This window comes from Pholcus phalangioides, unplaced genomic scaffold (genome assembly GCF_987345545.1).
Source record: "Pholcus phalangioides strain wild (caught in Gottingen) unplaced genomic scaffold, Ppha-v1.0 ptg000042l_1, whole genome shotgun sequence".
NCBI lineage: Eukaryota > Metazoa > Arthropoda > Arachnida > Araneae > Pholcidae > Pholcus > Pholcus phalangioides.
This window is the reverse complement of record NW_028301628.1, coordinates 17,731,834-17,743,946: the sequence shown is the minus strand read 5'-3', so window position 1 is coordinate 17,743,946 and position 12,113 is coordinate 17,731,834. Positions and strand designations below refer to the sequence as shown.

Genomic DNA, 12,113 nt, shown 5'->3' with positions numbered 1-12,113 from the left:
ATGTCCAGCTTTCTCTTTATTTTCAACGAGGCTTAGATAATTTTCGAAATCAGGAATTAAGATTATTTTCGTGACTAATAAATTATTTTATAATAATATGACTATCATAATTATCTATAGTCATATAAATATACTAATCTCGCATATATTTGTCAATTTTTCAGTGAATTATATTTTTACTTGTTGTTGCACAATGACCAATATTTTCCACCATTAGCGTTTCTTCAGCAATTTAAGCGATAGTCTTTGAGTTCGACAATTTTTTTTGGCTATAATTGGCTACTTTACTTGCCTTTGAAAATTTTTATTTTTTTGGTAATTGGCAACTTTACTTGCATTCGACAATATTTTGGTGATAATTGGCAACTTTACTTGCATTCGACAGTATTTTAGTGATAATTGTCAATATCCCGCATGGATCTCGATTTCCTGTATTTTTATGAAGGAAATATGTTCAGTCTAGGTAGCTATGTATTGATATTATTCTTCCGGAACACCTTTTGAACGGAACCCTTTGGCGGGCCGGAGGTTGCGCACCCTTAGGATAAATGATCGTGGTGCCCTGGAGTAGATGGTAAACATTTTTCCGTTGATAACATCGCGATTATCCATAAAAATGCAATATATATTTCATCCTCATTCATTTTTATTCAGTTTGCGAGCTCGCAAAATTACAGGGCAGTACAAAGAAAAAAAAGGTCACGTTCTTTCATTGTCGCTGTTTTTGTGGTGCTTTTTTACACCAAACATCATTATAGTCGTAAAAAATCTGACTCACGACTATAATGTCGATGCTGAAATTTAGTTATTATGAATTTAATAAATGAGCGCGATCGGTTGTTTATCTAACACGAGTTTAATCATGTAAACATCATATTAAAATATTCAGTCGCGCAAAAGTCGCGGATGAGTTCCCGGTCGTGACATGATATATATATATAGTATATATATATATTTTTTTTTTAAAGTTATATTAATTTAATATTTTAATAAGTTAAATTAATTTACTCGCTTCTTCACACGAAATTTTGCAATCAAACATAAGACTCTCATGAGCATCAGTTACCCGTTCTTATTCTTGTCTCATGGAAACTAAAACAAATGCATCTGAATAATAAAGTTGGCATTATCATCTAGTGAAACGAAGTTGGCAAGCTGCACGACGGGGCAACGCTGTACTCTGTATACGTCACAGTGCATTCTTAAAACTTTTTTTAAAATACTGTGTGTGTGTGTGAAGTGAGAAGCCATTTTTCTTCATTTCAACCACGAATCGATCTTATTTTGTCGTCGTCAATAATAATTGACAAGGAGGAAAATTTGAGAGTGCTGTGACGATAATACGAACTCTCACTTCACCGCGTATCCATACAAAGCAAAGGTGACGTGCAATTTGTCTTCGTATGTGGAGGAGGAGAGAATCTTTGACGGAGAGAATATATATATATCTCGAAGGTCCTTCACTATATATATGGACGAACGCAGGAAATCAAATTCAGCCAACAACCACTGTGCCGACAAAAGTGATCGAAGGTTCCTTGAATGAGAATATATATACACTGCTGGCCACCCAAATTGCAACACCAAGAAAGACAAGAGATATCGCAACAATATTTATTTTGTAGATAACATGTTGACCAAGCATCAAATGATTAAATTTATAGACTTCTGTGAAGTGTGGTTCCTGCCAAAATCAGTAGCCAGAGTAGCCGCCATTGTTGGAGATCACCGCTGCCACACGCCTCGGCATTGATTCAAAGAGACTTTGTATGTGTTCTTGGGGTACAGCACACCAAGCAGCTTCCACGAATTGCCAAAGTTGATCTGGTGTGGCAGCTGGGGATGTAATCTGGGTCAATCGTTGAGCAACCATGGACCTCATGTTTTCTATCGGCGAAAGATCCGGAGAGCGAGCTGGCCAGGGAAGCAATTCAATCTGGCGATTGACGAAGAACCTTTGGACAATGCGTGCCACGTGTGGTCACGCATTATCCTGTTGAAATATGGCTGTGAGCAAGCCCTGAAGGTAAGGAAGGACAACTGGCTCCAACACCTCGGAGATGTAGCGCTGGCTTTTTAAAGTACCGGCAATGCGTACTAGAGGAGTGCGAGAGTGATATCCAATACCGCCCCATACCATAATACCCGGTGCAGGACCAGTGTGGCGGTGCATAACGCAGCTGTTCAACATCCTCTCTCCACGGTGTCTCCAGACTCGAATCCGACCATCGTGGTGTTGCAGACAGAAGCGTGACTCGTCAGTAAAGACAATTTCATTCCATTGTGCCGTCCACATCCTTCTTTCATCGCACCATTGGCGACGGAGACGTCTGTGGTTCTGCGTCAAGGGTAGACGAAGCAATGGACGTCTTGCGGACAGACCACTCTGCTGTAAACGGCGTCGAATGGTACGCGCAGACACTGGATGATGCGGTACAGACTGAATGTGCTGTGCTATGGTTCGTGATGTGGCTGAGCGATCCGTCACTGCCATACGCACAATACGCCTGTCATCACGTAAAGTGGTGCACTGAGGTGGATGCGATCGAACACGTCGGTCCGTCGTACCCTCCTGCATCCAACGATCACATATCCGCATTACAGTTGTTTGGTTTCGTCCAACACGACTACCGATTTTCCTGAAAGATAATCCACAATCTCGGTAGGCCACTATCCTTCCTCTGTCGAACCCGGATACTTGATCAAAAGATGATCGCTGTTTTCTACGAGGCATAATTGATCGTTTTTTTGAAAAAACCACAAGAAAAACACAATTGCCGTACTTCAAATCGTCGAAATCTCCAAGCCTTAAATAGCGCTTTGAAGTGGCGCCACAGGCGCTCGTGATGTGCGTCTGCGCTGAAATTCTAATCATTTGCATATCTCACCTCCGCTAATGCATGTTGTAAATTTCATATTATTTGCATGCTTCCTTCAGGGTGTTGCATTTACGGTGGCCAGCAGTGTATATATCAAGGAACCTTCGATCAATATATATATATATAATGACTGTGATTGGCGGAGAACTGGCAGAGCGTGTAAAGAAAAATCTAGAAGGTCCCGCCCCTGCAGACATTGGTTCAACCCCTCCGTACGGTGGTGCCGCCGACTAGGAAACTGCAAAATAGAATTTTGTGGAATGTTCTATTTCTCGAAGTTTCTGTCGGGGTTATAAATAGTGCGGCGCTTACAAGATGGCAGGCTAGACAGGTTCAAGGAGAGTTTAGAAAGATTCAGTCAGTTGTGTTTAAACTTTGCGAGAAAGTTGTTAGCTCTCTGATTAGCTTGTAAATACGTGTAAATTGCTGTTCTGTAAATAAATCTGTGTTTGTCCATTGAACCGCTTCTTGTTTTGCAATCCCGAAGTCTTGTGGAAAATTATCCGGAACTATATATATATATTCATTCATTCAAGGAACCTTGGATCACTATTGTCGGCACAGTGGTTGTTGGCTGAATTTGATTTCCTCCGCACAAGCAGACCTTCAACACGATACTTGCATAACATGAAAATATTCAGACATCTGCATTTTTACTTCAAATTATGCAATACAGATGGTGACACCAGAGAATTTTACGAGTCATCTTGAATTCTATGCGAACCGTATATCCGAAGGCATAATTGGCGTATATATTGTGTGCATCGTATTGTTTAGCTATTGAATGCACAGAAATTCATAAACCACACTGACTTTGGCCTTTGATGTTTCTCAATATCACCCCCTGGGGGCTATGGAATCAGATATAATAATACTAAATCTGTAACACTAAATCTTATGTGTATAGATGGAATGGACCAGGGAGGCGGCAGAAGCTCTGGGTTTAATAAAGGATCATATGGGTTGGCTTTAGTTTGGGGGAGTGGGGGGGGCGATGAAAAGAAAAAAAAATTTTTAAAGAAGAGGCGATGGAACAAATAGTTTGGAAAACTATGCTTTAGAGTCGGAGGGCATACGGTTATTAGGATTTTCCTTTAATGCTAATAACTAGAGCCCAGATTATATGCACTTAAAAAGTGGCAAAATATGCTCTAAAAAATATGCAAATATGTCCTTAAAAATGCAAAAATGTCCTTAAAAATGCAAAAATATGCACTTAAAATACAAAATGTGCATTTAAAATGCCAAAATATGCATAAACACCCCCGAATATGCACTAGAAATCCTGAAAAGTCAAAAATTCCGAAATATGTACAAAAAATGAGAAAATATGCATTAAAAACATCACCATGCAAAAAAATAGTAGATGTGAAAAGCAGAATTTGTTTTAAAAGGCATCTTTTCTATTTCTTAGTGCATACGTATATTCATTTACAAAAAAATATCCCCTCACATATATATACCGCTTATGCAAATAACTTCAACATGTTTTTATTCAGGCATTTTTTAATTTTCAGTTTGTTGTAGATACTCAATAACGAAAATACCAGCAACAAAAGAATTTCGACACTATTTCTAAAAAAAAATTAACACTGACATATCTTTAGAAATAGCCATACAATAAAACGGTTAATATTCGCAAAATACTTCATAAATATGTATAAAGTCACTAAATTTACCTTTCGGGAAAAAAACCGATGCTATGAAAATATTATGAACAATATTTATTTAAAAAAATTGAGTGAGCGCTTAAATAAACCTTCAAAAATATGCACTTATATTGAAAATTCTTTTATTTTATGCATTTATATGCGTTAATGCTAAAAAAAAGCCAAAATATGCGAATGCATTTGCATATAATCCGGGCTCTACCAAAGCCTCCTAGATACTACTAGGAGTAGTATAGGTACCTCCTAGAAGTATAGGTACTTCTAGGAGGCTTTGACTCTACTAATAACTTTGCTTTAAATGCTTTATTAGCATTTTGATATTATAAGGCAAAGTACCTATTTTTTCCGGTAAAGTTCTGATGATTCATTTTCACTCTTGCTTGATTGATTATTATTCTTTTCTCAAAAATCTAGATTGAAAATTTCATTTTCTTTTTCGTTCTCTTTACTCTAGAGGCTCCTAATGTTGAAGAAATCACGAGGTAAGTCAAATTTTCTGATTATTATTTTCACTCTCTAGAAAAAAAAGCTTCAACAGCGATGATATAGTTAAGATAAAAGCATAAAGATGTCGAGCAAGAACGCAGAGAAAAGGGATCTTATCTCTCTCCCAACATGTAAGATATTTTCAAGAAATGACCGATTTGGTGAAATTTACCATCTTATAGTTTATCCCATCACCCCTCCCCCCTCCATAAAAAACTCATAGCAGTGGTTTCGAGGCTCACAAACAAAAAAAATTATCACCTGATATCAGAGGCGTACGCGAGGAGGGAAAGATGACAGAAACTTTTAAATATTTTTGAATAATTTGTGTACGCCAATGCTTAGGATCATCCTCCCCATTAGCGACATAAGTACGTGGTGCTCAGAATATCACTAACCAACCGAATCTATGGTTCAGTTTACATCTCACAGGTGATTTCCAACCTAACGCGAAAGTAGTGGTGCATCAGAGGATTCGCTTCCACACAACTCATCTCGAATTCAAACAAACACGAGCAACAGCAGTCAGTCACAGCACCAAATAACATCGTCTATCCCAGCAAGATAGAGCCTTAATCGCATATGGTTAAAAAGTAAGACAAACGGAAAGCTCAAGTACAGGCCAAATTAGCCGATCCCTGCTCCCCCTCCTCCCAGCTGTGTTGCATTCTTGAATGAATTTTTATTGGCTAGTCAGCAAATTTCGAATTGTACCGAATTATATTAGATTGTATCCCTAAGCGTTCTTTTCACCTGCTATCATGCGTAGACATTGTGCAAACATCACGCGCATGCGTGAAATTAGATGCCTTCCAACCGAAAAAAAAACTCTGCAGCCATGTCAAATTCGCCACATCAAATCAAGAGACTTTCTGGATATAATGCCGAGGTAAACTTGGGAAGAAAAGTTTGTTATCCCCACTGGGAATCGAATCCAGGAGCTATTGCAAATCGGGAAAGAGCACTGACTATTACACCACAGAGACATGACCATTCTTCCCTTAAAACATGCATAGTAGCGTGACTTGCTGAATAGAGATACTGCAGCCTCTCAAAACTTTAACAATTGCCCTCCAGGTAGTGGCAGTAGAGATTTTCAAGGGAAGAAAGATCATGTCTCTGTGGTACAATGGTCAGCATGCGGTTTGCAAGAGGTTCTCTGTATCGTTGCAATTTTAGAATATGTACTAACCAAATCGTAGTACTAGTACTTATACTAAGCCAAGAGACATGCACCTCGCCTTTATCCCTCTGCGGAACTTCTAACGAATTGGTACATGTTGGAATGTGTGTGTGGGCGTGTAGTGAGTGAAGTGTGTGCTTGTAGTGAGTGCCATCTGCCATCAATATTTCTAACTATGCATGAAATGTAATGATTGAATAGTATACCGTTGTACACCTGTTGCTGTCTGCGGCGAGACTTTAACGGGAAGATAGGCTCACATTTGTGCCTCGAAGTTGGGAACCACAGAAAACCAACTTCAGCCGACCACCACTGTGGTGACGGTGAGGTTCAAACCTGGGTCCCCGCGAAGCGTAGTACTGCAAGATGTCCTGGGTTCGATTCCCGATGGAGACTACAAACTTTTCATTCCAACACACACTAAATGTTAGTCTAAAGACCATAATGTTTTTCTATCTGATGATGTTCACCCGACTTGCTCTGTACTATTTTATGTGAGAGATTCTTTGCGTCTAAATATATCGCTCGACATTATATCGATTCGAAAATGAAATGATTTCTCACCAGTGTACGCGGCAGTTAATCCTCATCCGTCGTTACGGGGCTGCATCCGAGATGGATTCGATTTTCCGATATAACGAGCCTAATGATGCGCGATTCGTAGCAAAGCCCCGGTGGCGAACTCCTGGCAATAGGAAAAACCTCGTGGACTCGATCTTCGATACTGAATAAACGAGATCCAACCAAAATAAACCAAACTGTGTCACGGCAGATACATATACAGTTATTTACCAGTATCACCGGTAAAAATTTGATTACTCATTGTTCTGTATTTCACCAGTTGAAATATTTTCCGTGATAGCAACGTCAACTAAGCCGTTCCTGACCAAAAAGAAAACTAACAAATAAAAATTCGCTTTTTATAGCTAATACCCGTTACCTATAACATGGATTTAGAGCAGCGGTTCTCAACCTTTTTTGACTCACGGAGCCCTTTCTGGTCTACAATTTATATGGAGGATCCCCGTGGGCATATTTTTTATTTATTCATCAAAGTTACTGATTTATTTTTTTATTTAAAATAATATTATTTTTTCAAATTTAACTTTTTTTTTTATTTTCCTCGAGCGTCCGCGAAGCCCATGGGGAATGCACACGGAGCACCGGTTGAGAACCGCTGATTTAGAGAGAGGAAAACGTGGGTTATATGCGAACGTGCATCAAAATTTCAGTGATGAGGGATTGAAAAGTTAAACCGAGCAACTCTCTCATGCAGGCAGATGCCCATGGCCATTTTCACGCATTTGCCCGCACTGGCATGGAGCTTCATGAGCATTAAGGGCAGGGGCATGATAATGTATGGGAAATCGAACTATAACACGACAGGTAAGAAGCGAGCCACAATCGAGGATTTTTCAGTTATTACCCAGATGCAATGAGAGATAAACGGAATGAGGAAAACAACTAGTGCAATTAATGCAAGTGTTGTAGAAATCTGTGCATGATTTCAGTGATAAACCTGGACATACAAAGGTAGGTGTACGATCATCAATGTCGCTACAAATTGCATGCCAAAGATGGTGTTTGCTCTTCACAACAAGTGGACAAGTGCTCCTCCAGTTCAAGATAATCCAACCCAGCAATAATGATTAGAGTCATTCCACATTGTCTGCGTAGCAAAAAAAAAACCCACCAGAATTGTCCGGTTTTGCGTGGACCACAAACTGTTAAATTGTTTCAATCTTTCCCGAATTCAAATTCCATCAAAAATGCGATGAGACTGTTATACGAAGTAGGTAAAGTTCATTCTATTTCTCTAGAGAATTTAAGACCGATGCATCCTTATCATTTAACAGCCAGGACTGCAACTAGATACTTCGTCACCGGTACAAACCGGCATTTTGGCTCCCCTTGCCATGTAGAAGAAGCAGTTAAAGAGTGAATTCGGTGCCCCTCCTGGTTCCGTGCCCGGGCACCAGATCCACCTGCTTCCCCCTAGTTGCGTAGCAGTATTAACGAATAACGAATACCGTTAACAGTATTCGTTTCTTATTCTGTACATCTTCGATGGAATGTTCTTCCTTTTGGATTTAAGAACGTCGGTTGTACGTTTCAAAAACGCTAGGAGAATTGTCATTTCTTCACCGGAGATACTGTCACTCTTACATCAATAACGTTGTCATATCCTGAGATAAGGGGGAGGATCACATGATTCACATACAAGAAGTGGTATCTAGAGCTCTCCTTCTATTCAGGCAGACTCCGTTGTCAATAAAAAACGAAGTGTATTTATGCAGAGAAGAATTAAAGATTTTCTGAGCACATCAGCGGATCCGGCAAACATGTTCCTGACACTCATAAAATTAAAACAATGTTATGGTCGAGTCGTCTTGCCAGCAAAAAGGAACTGTGGAGACCGTCGGCACTAGCAATCAGTTTCAGAAAATATATTCCTGACTTTTCTGGGATCTTTTACTCGTTCGACAAAAAAAAAGAAAGGAAAGTCCCAAAAAAAACAACATTCCCTCTAATTTTTTTTTACCTGTGTGAACATGATTTTTCTACGCTCGGCAAGGAAATATGTCGTATTCACCAATGATAAAATTTGGGGATTTTGAGTGTGCTGAATCACTTTCACGGTGCACGTCCGCGAACGCACGCAGCTTAGTCCCAAATCAACCCTATTTGTGGAGAGAAAGAAGAAACATCATTTACTGGCTTAAATAAGGCAGTATATTGTGCTGTATTTTGGTTTTTTTCTTCAAAATGTCTATTATGGCAGACCACGAACGGTGTATATTTTCAGTATCGACACATTAACTCTCAGATATCACGTAAATAAACGCACAATTGCTCATGTGAATGTACATATTTTGTTTGGATAAGTTTATGTTTTTACAAGTTCATTTTTTCTGTTTTCACAAGTTCATTTTTTCTGTTTTCACAAATTCATTTATTCTGTTTAGATAAGTTTATTCTGTTTAGATAAGTTTATTCTGTTTAGATAAGTTTATTCTGTTTAGATAAGTTTATTCTGTTTAGATAAGTTTATTCTGTTTAGATAAGTTTATTCTGTTTAGATAAGTTTATTCTGTTTAGATAAGTTTCTTAATTTTGTCCTCGTAATGTTGATGCGAGTCTAGTCCGTTGATATAAAATTTCTCGATCTTTTTCTCCACAGATGCGAATCGCCTTTGAACAAAAAGGAATTTGAGAGCAGTTGTCAAGATTCGAGCGAGAAGGGTCCCGATATAATTCCCTTCGCCAACGAAACTGAAGGTTTGGTCTTACTTCTATTTCTTTATCCTTTTATTCGTTTCTGCCGGTCATCTTCAACCTGTTGCTCGCGAGCGAGCAAGACTGTTATGTTTTGATTTCTGATTTCATTCTCGCACAAATCGGCATCCCGCTTAACCTCTTTACGATCACGAGCGTAATATTACGTTCAGTGGAATAAATTCAAGCAAGAGTTCTGTTTTTTTTCCTCTCTCTCTCTTCCTCATCGCGAAGCTTTATAGCAACCAATTACTTACAGAAGTTGCTTTTTCTTTCCCTCCTTTCTTTATAATATATCTTTCTACTATACGGGGTGTTCTGTTAATGAACCGACAAACTCAGAGGGTTGTTAGTAGGCATCAAGAGGAACAAAAACTGCAATGGAACATGGTGTCACAAACCACGTTGAGAGGGTGAAGATCGCGAGAAACGCATGCAGGTTCTGAGTCCGGAGAAGACGAAAGGCGGATGTCCGTTGATCGCTGAATGCATTCGTGGATTCGCTCACCATATCTGACGTAAGCAGAGTCACGAAAGACACTCGCGTCGTTCTCCCTATGAAGACAGCTATCAAGTCGATGTAACGTACAAGCCATTTGACTAAAAATAGATAGCGGAACCCAATTACCAGGGAGAAAAATTGCACGTTGCGCTCAGTGGGACATAAGGGCTGGAGACCGCAGCTTGGGATTTCAAAAGAAGTGAGGAGACTTGTAGGGCAAGTAAGAAGATGAAGTTGGCATGTTGAGGTGGAAGATTCGAATGATCTACATGCATAATACATACAAAATATGTACAACGCCTCCACTGTGACGGGAAACGAAGAAACAAAGCCTCCGTTCACAGTGCTGAGCAGTTTTGCTTCCCTTTTTTTTACAGAATATGCAATATACACACATACAGAGCCTCCACTGTGACGGGAATAATCAGAGCCTCCGTTCACAGTGCTGGGCATTCACGCTTGAATTACTCACATACATTATTTACATAACAAGATTTTATAAAGAAACCACCTCTTCCACCTGCTATAAAATCGACCAAAAAGAAAAGTAGAGGTCTTTAGATGGCTGAATCTATAAAAAAATTTACTGTACAATGTGACTTCAAAGAGCAAAGTTCACCTTTTGCAATATATATAGGAAATCCAAAAAGTGATGCTCATCCAATTCATCATCAATATTCTTGGCTTGTTTCCCCCTTTTTTATATAATTGGGAATGCACATAAATATTACTATAAATAATACATACTGCGTGCAAATATTATGTGCTCATACAAATATTCATGGTTACAAAATTATAATCATGCTATGTCAGTGTATATATAAAACATTTGTATTATTCTTCCGGTTGTTTACGACAGGGTTGTTTCTAAAATAGGGTGTGTGTGAAGACACTAATTCTTACTTTCAAAAATTGCTCTTACACAGATGTCCTTGATTCCAGATGATTGATATACTATGGTGTAGGAGCCGAAGTTGGCCCATTTAACATGAGTCTGCTTCTAATTCAGATTCTACTTCCGAATCACTAGTTTGTTCACTTCTTTCAGTTCATTATCGAAAGTTTCTTTATTATTCACCAGATACTTCAAGATTTATGTAGTTTTCATATCTCGTCCGTTCGGCAGTGATTCTAAATCGTATCCCTTTGTGTACTCACGCTGTGTCACATAGTGTACTCACGCTGTGTCACATAGTGTACTCACGCTGTGTCACATAGTGTATCACGCTTCCCAAATGGCCGCATCTACACGTGCTGGTCTGGCTGATTTTGAATCTTTGCATGTATTCACCGAATGGACCGTGTTCTGTGAGGAACATACTCTCGTTATGACTTCTTGGTATTACGTGGAATACCTTTCTTCTAGTTGTGCATATTTGCCACTGGTGTTGTCATTTTTCTGACACTTCTTGCGAGAGCAGATTTTTAATGTCTCCGGATGCCGGTAATTTCATTAGGTGTTTTTCCTGTTGATGTGGCCTCTTTTTTGCGAATTTATCTGCCATTTCATTCCCCTCAATACCTACATGAGATTTCACCCAATGTATTGTAATCTTCCTGTTATCCATCAGTATTTTTCTAATGTGACGGACCAGCACCTACTAGAGATAGAAGGCCACCGCAGTTAGCTTGTGATGTCAGTAAGTAGTCCATTTTCCCTTAAAATATTCGGGGAAAAAAATTCCCTGCTCGTGCCAGTATCATCGTTGTCAGGAAAAAAATTGATCGAGCTCAGAATTGGCGATTTCTATGCCCCACATCCAATCAATATGCGGTATTTGTGAGCCAATCAGGAAGATTCTACGCCAAAATAAAAAGAAACGAAATAGGGTGCTGTGTTTCAAAATGTGACAAACTGGCAAGGTAGTCTGAATGACGTTTATGGCAAACAGTGCAGAGGCCTTCTATCTCTAGGAGGTGCTGGACGGACTCGCATCGCGAGGATCCGGGTTCGAACCTCACCTTCGCCACAGTAGTGGTCGGCTTAAGTTGGTTTCCTGTGGTTCCCAACTTCGAGGCGCAAATGCTAGGCGATCTCCCCATTAAAAAGTCTCGCCACAGAAAGCTACAGGCCTACAACGATAAATTATTCAATCATTACACTTCACTCATAGTTA

The 12,113-nt window shown here is 39.3% G+C and overlaps 1 protein-coding gene across 6 annotated transcripts in view; it reads left to right on the top strand.

The window, feature by feature from the left end:
• The window catches only part of LOC149064563 (nephrin-like), a 144,973-nt gene that overhangs the window by 93,276 nt on the left and 39,584 nt on the right, over positions 1 to 12,113 (top strand). For all 6 annotated transcript variants that reach the window (XM_089255448.1, XM_089255447.1, XM_089255449.1 and 3 more), the window contains 2 exons: positions 5,004 to 5,031; positions 9,400 to 9,497. In XM_089255448.1, the coding sequence (XP_089111574.1) occupies positions 5,004 to 5,031; positions 9,400 to 9,497 (126 nt within the window). The remainder of the gene's footprint in view (positions 1 to 5,003; positions 5,032 to 9,399; positions 9,498 to 12,113) is intronic.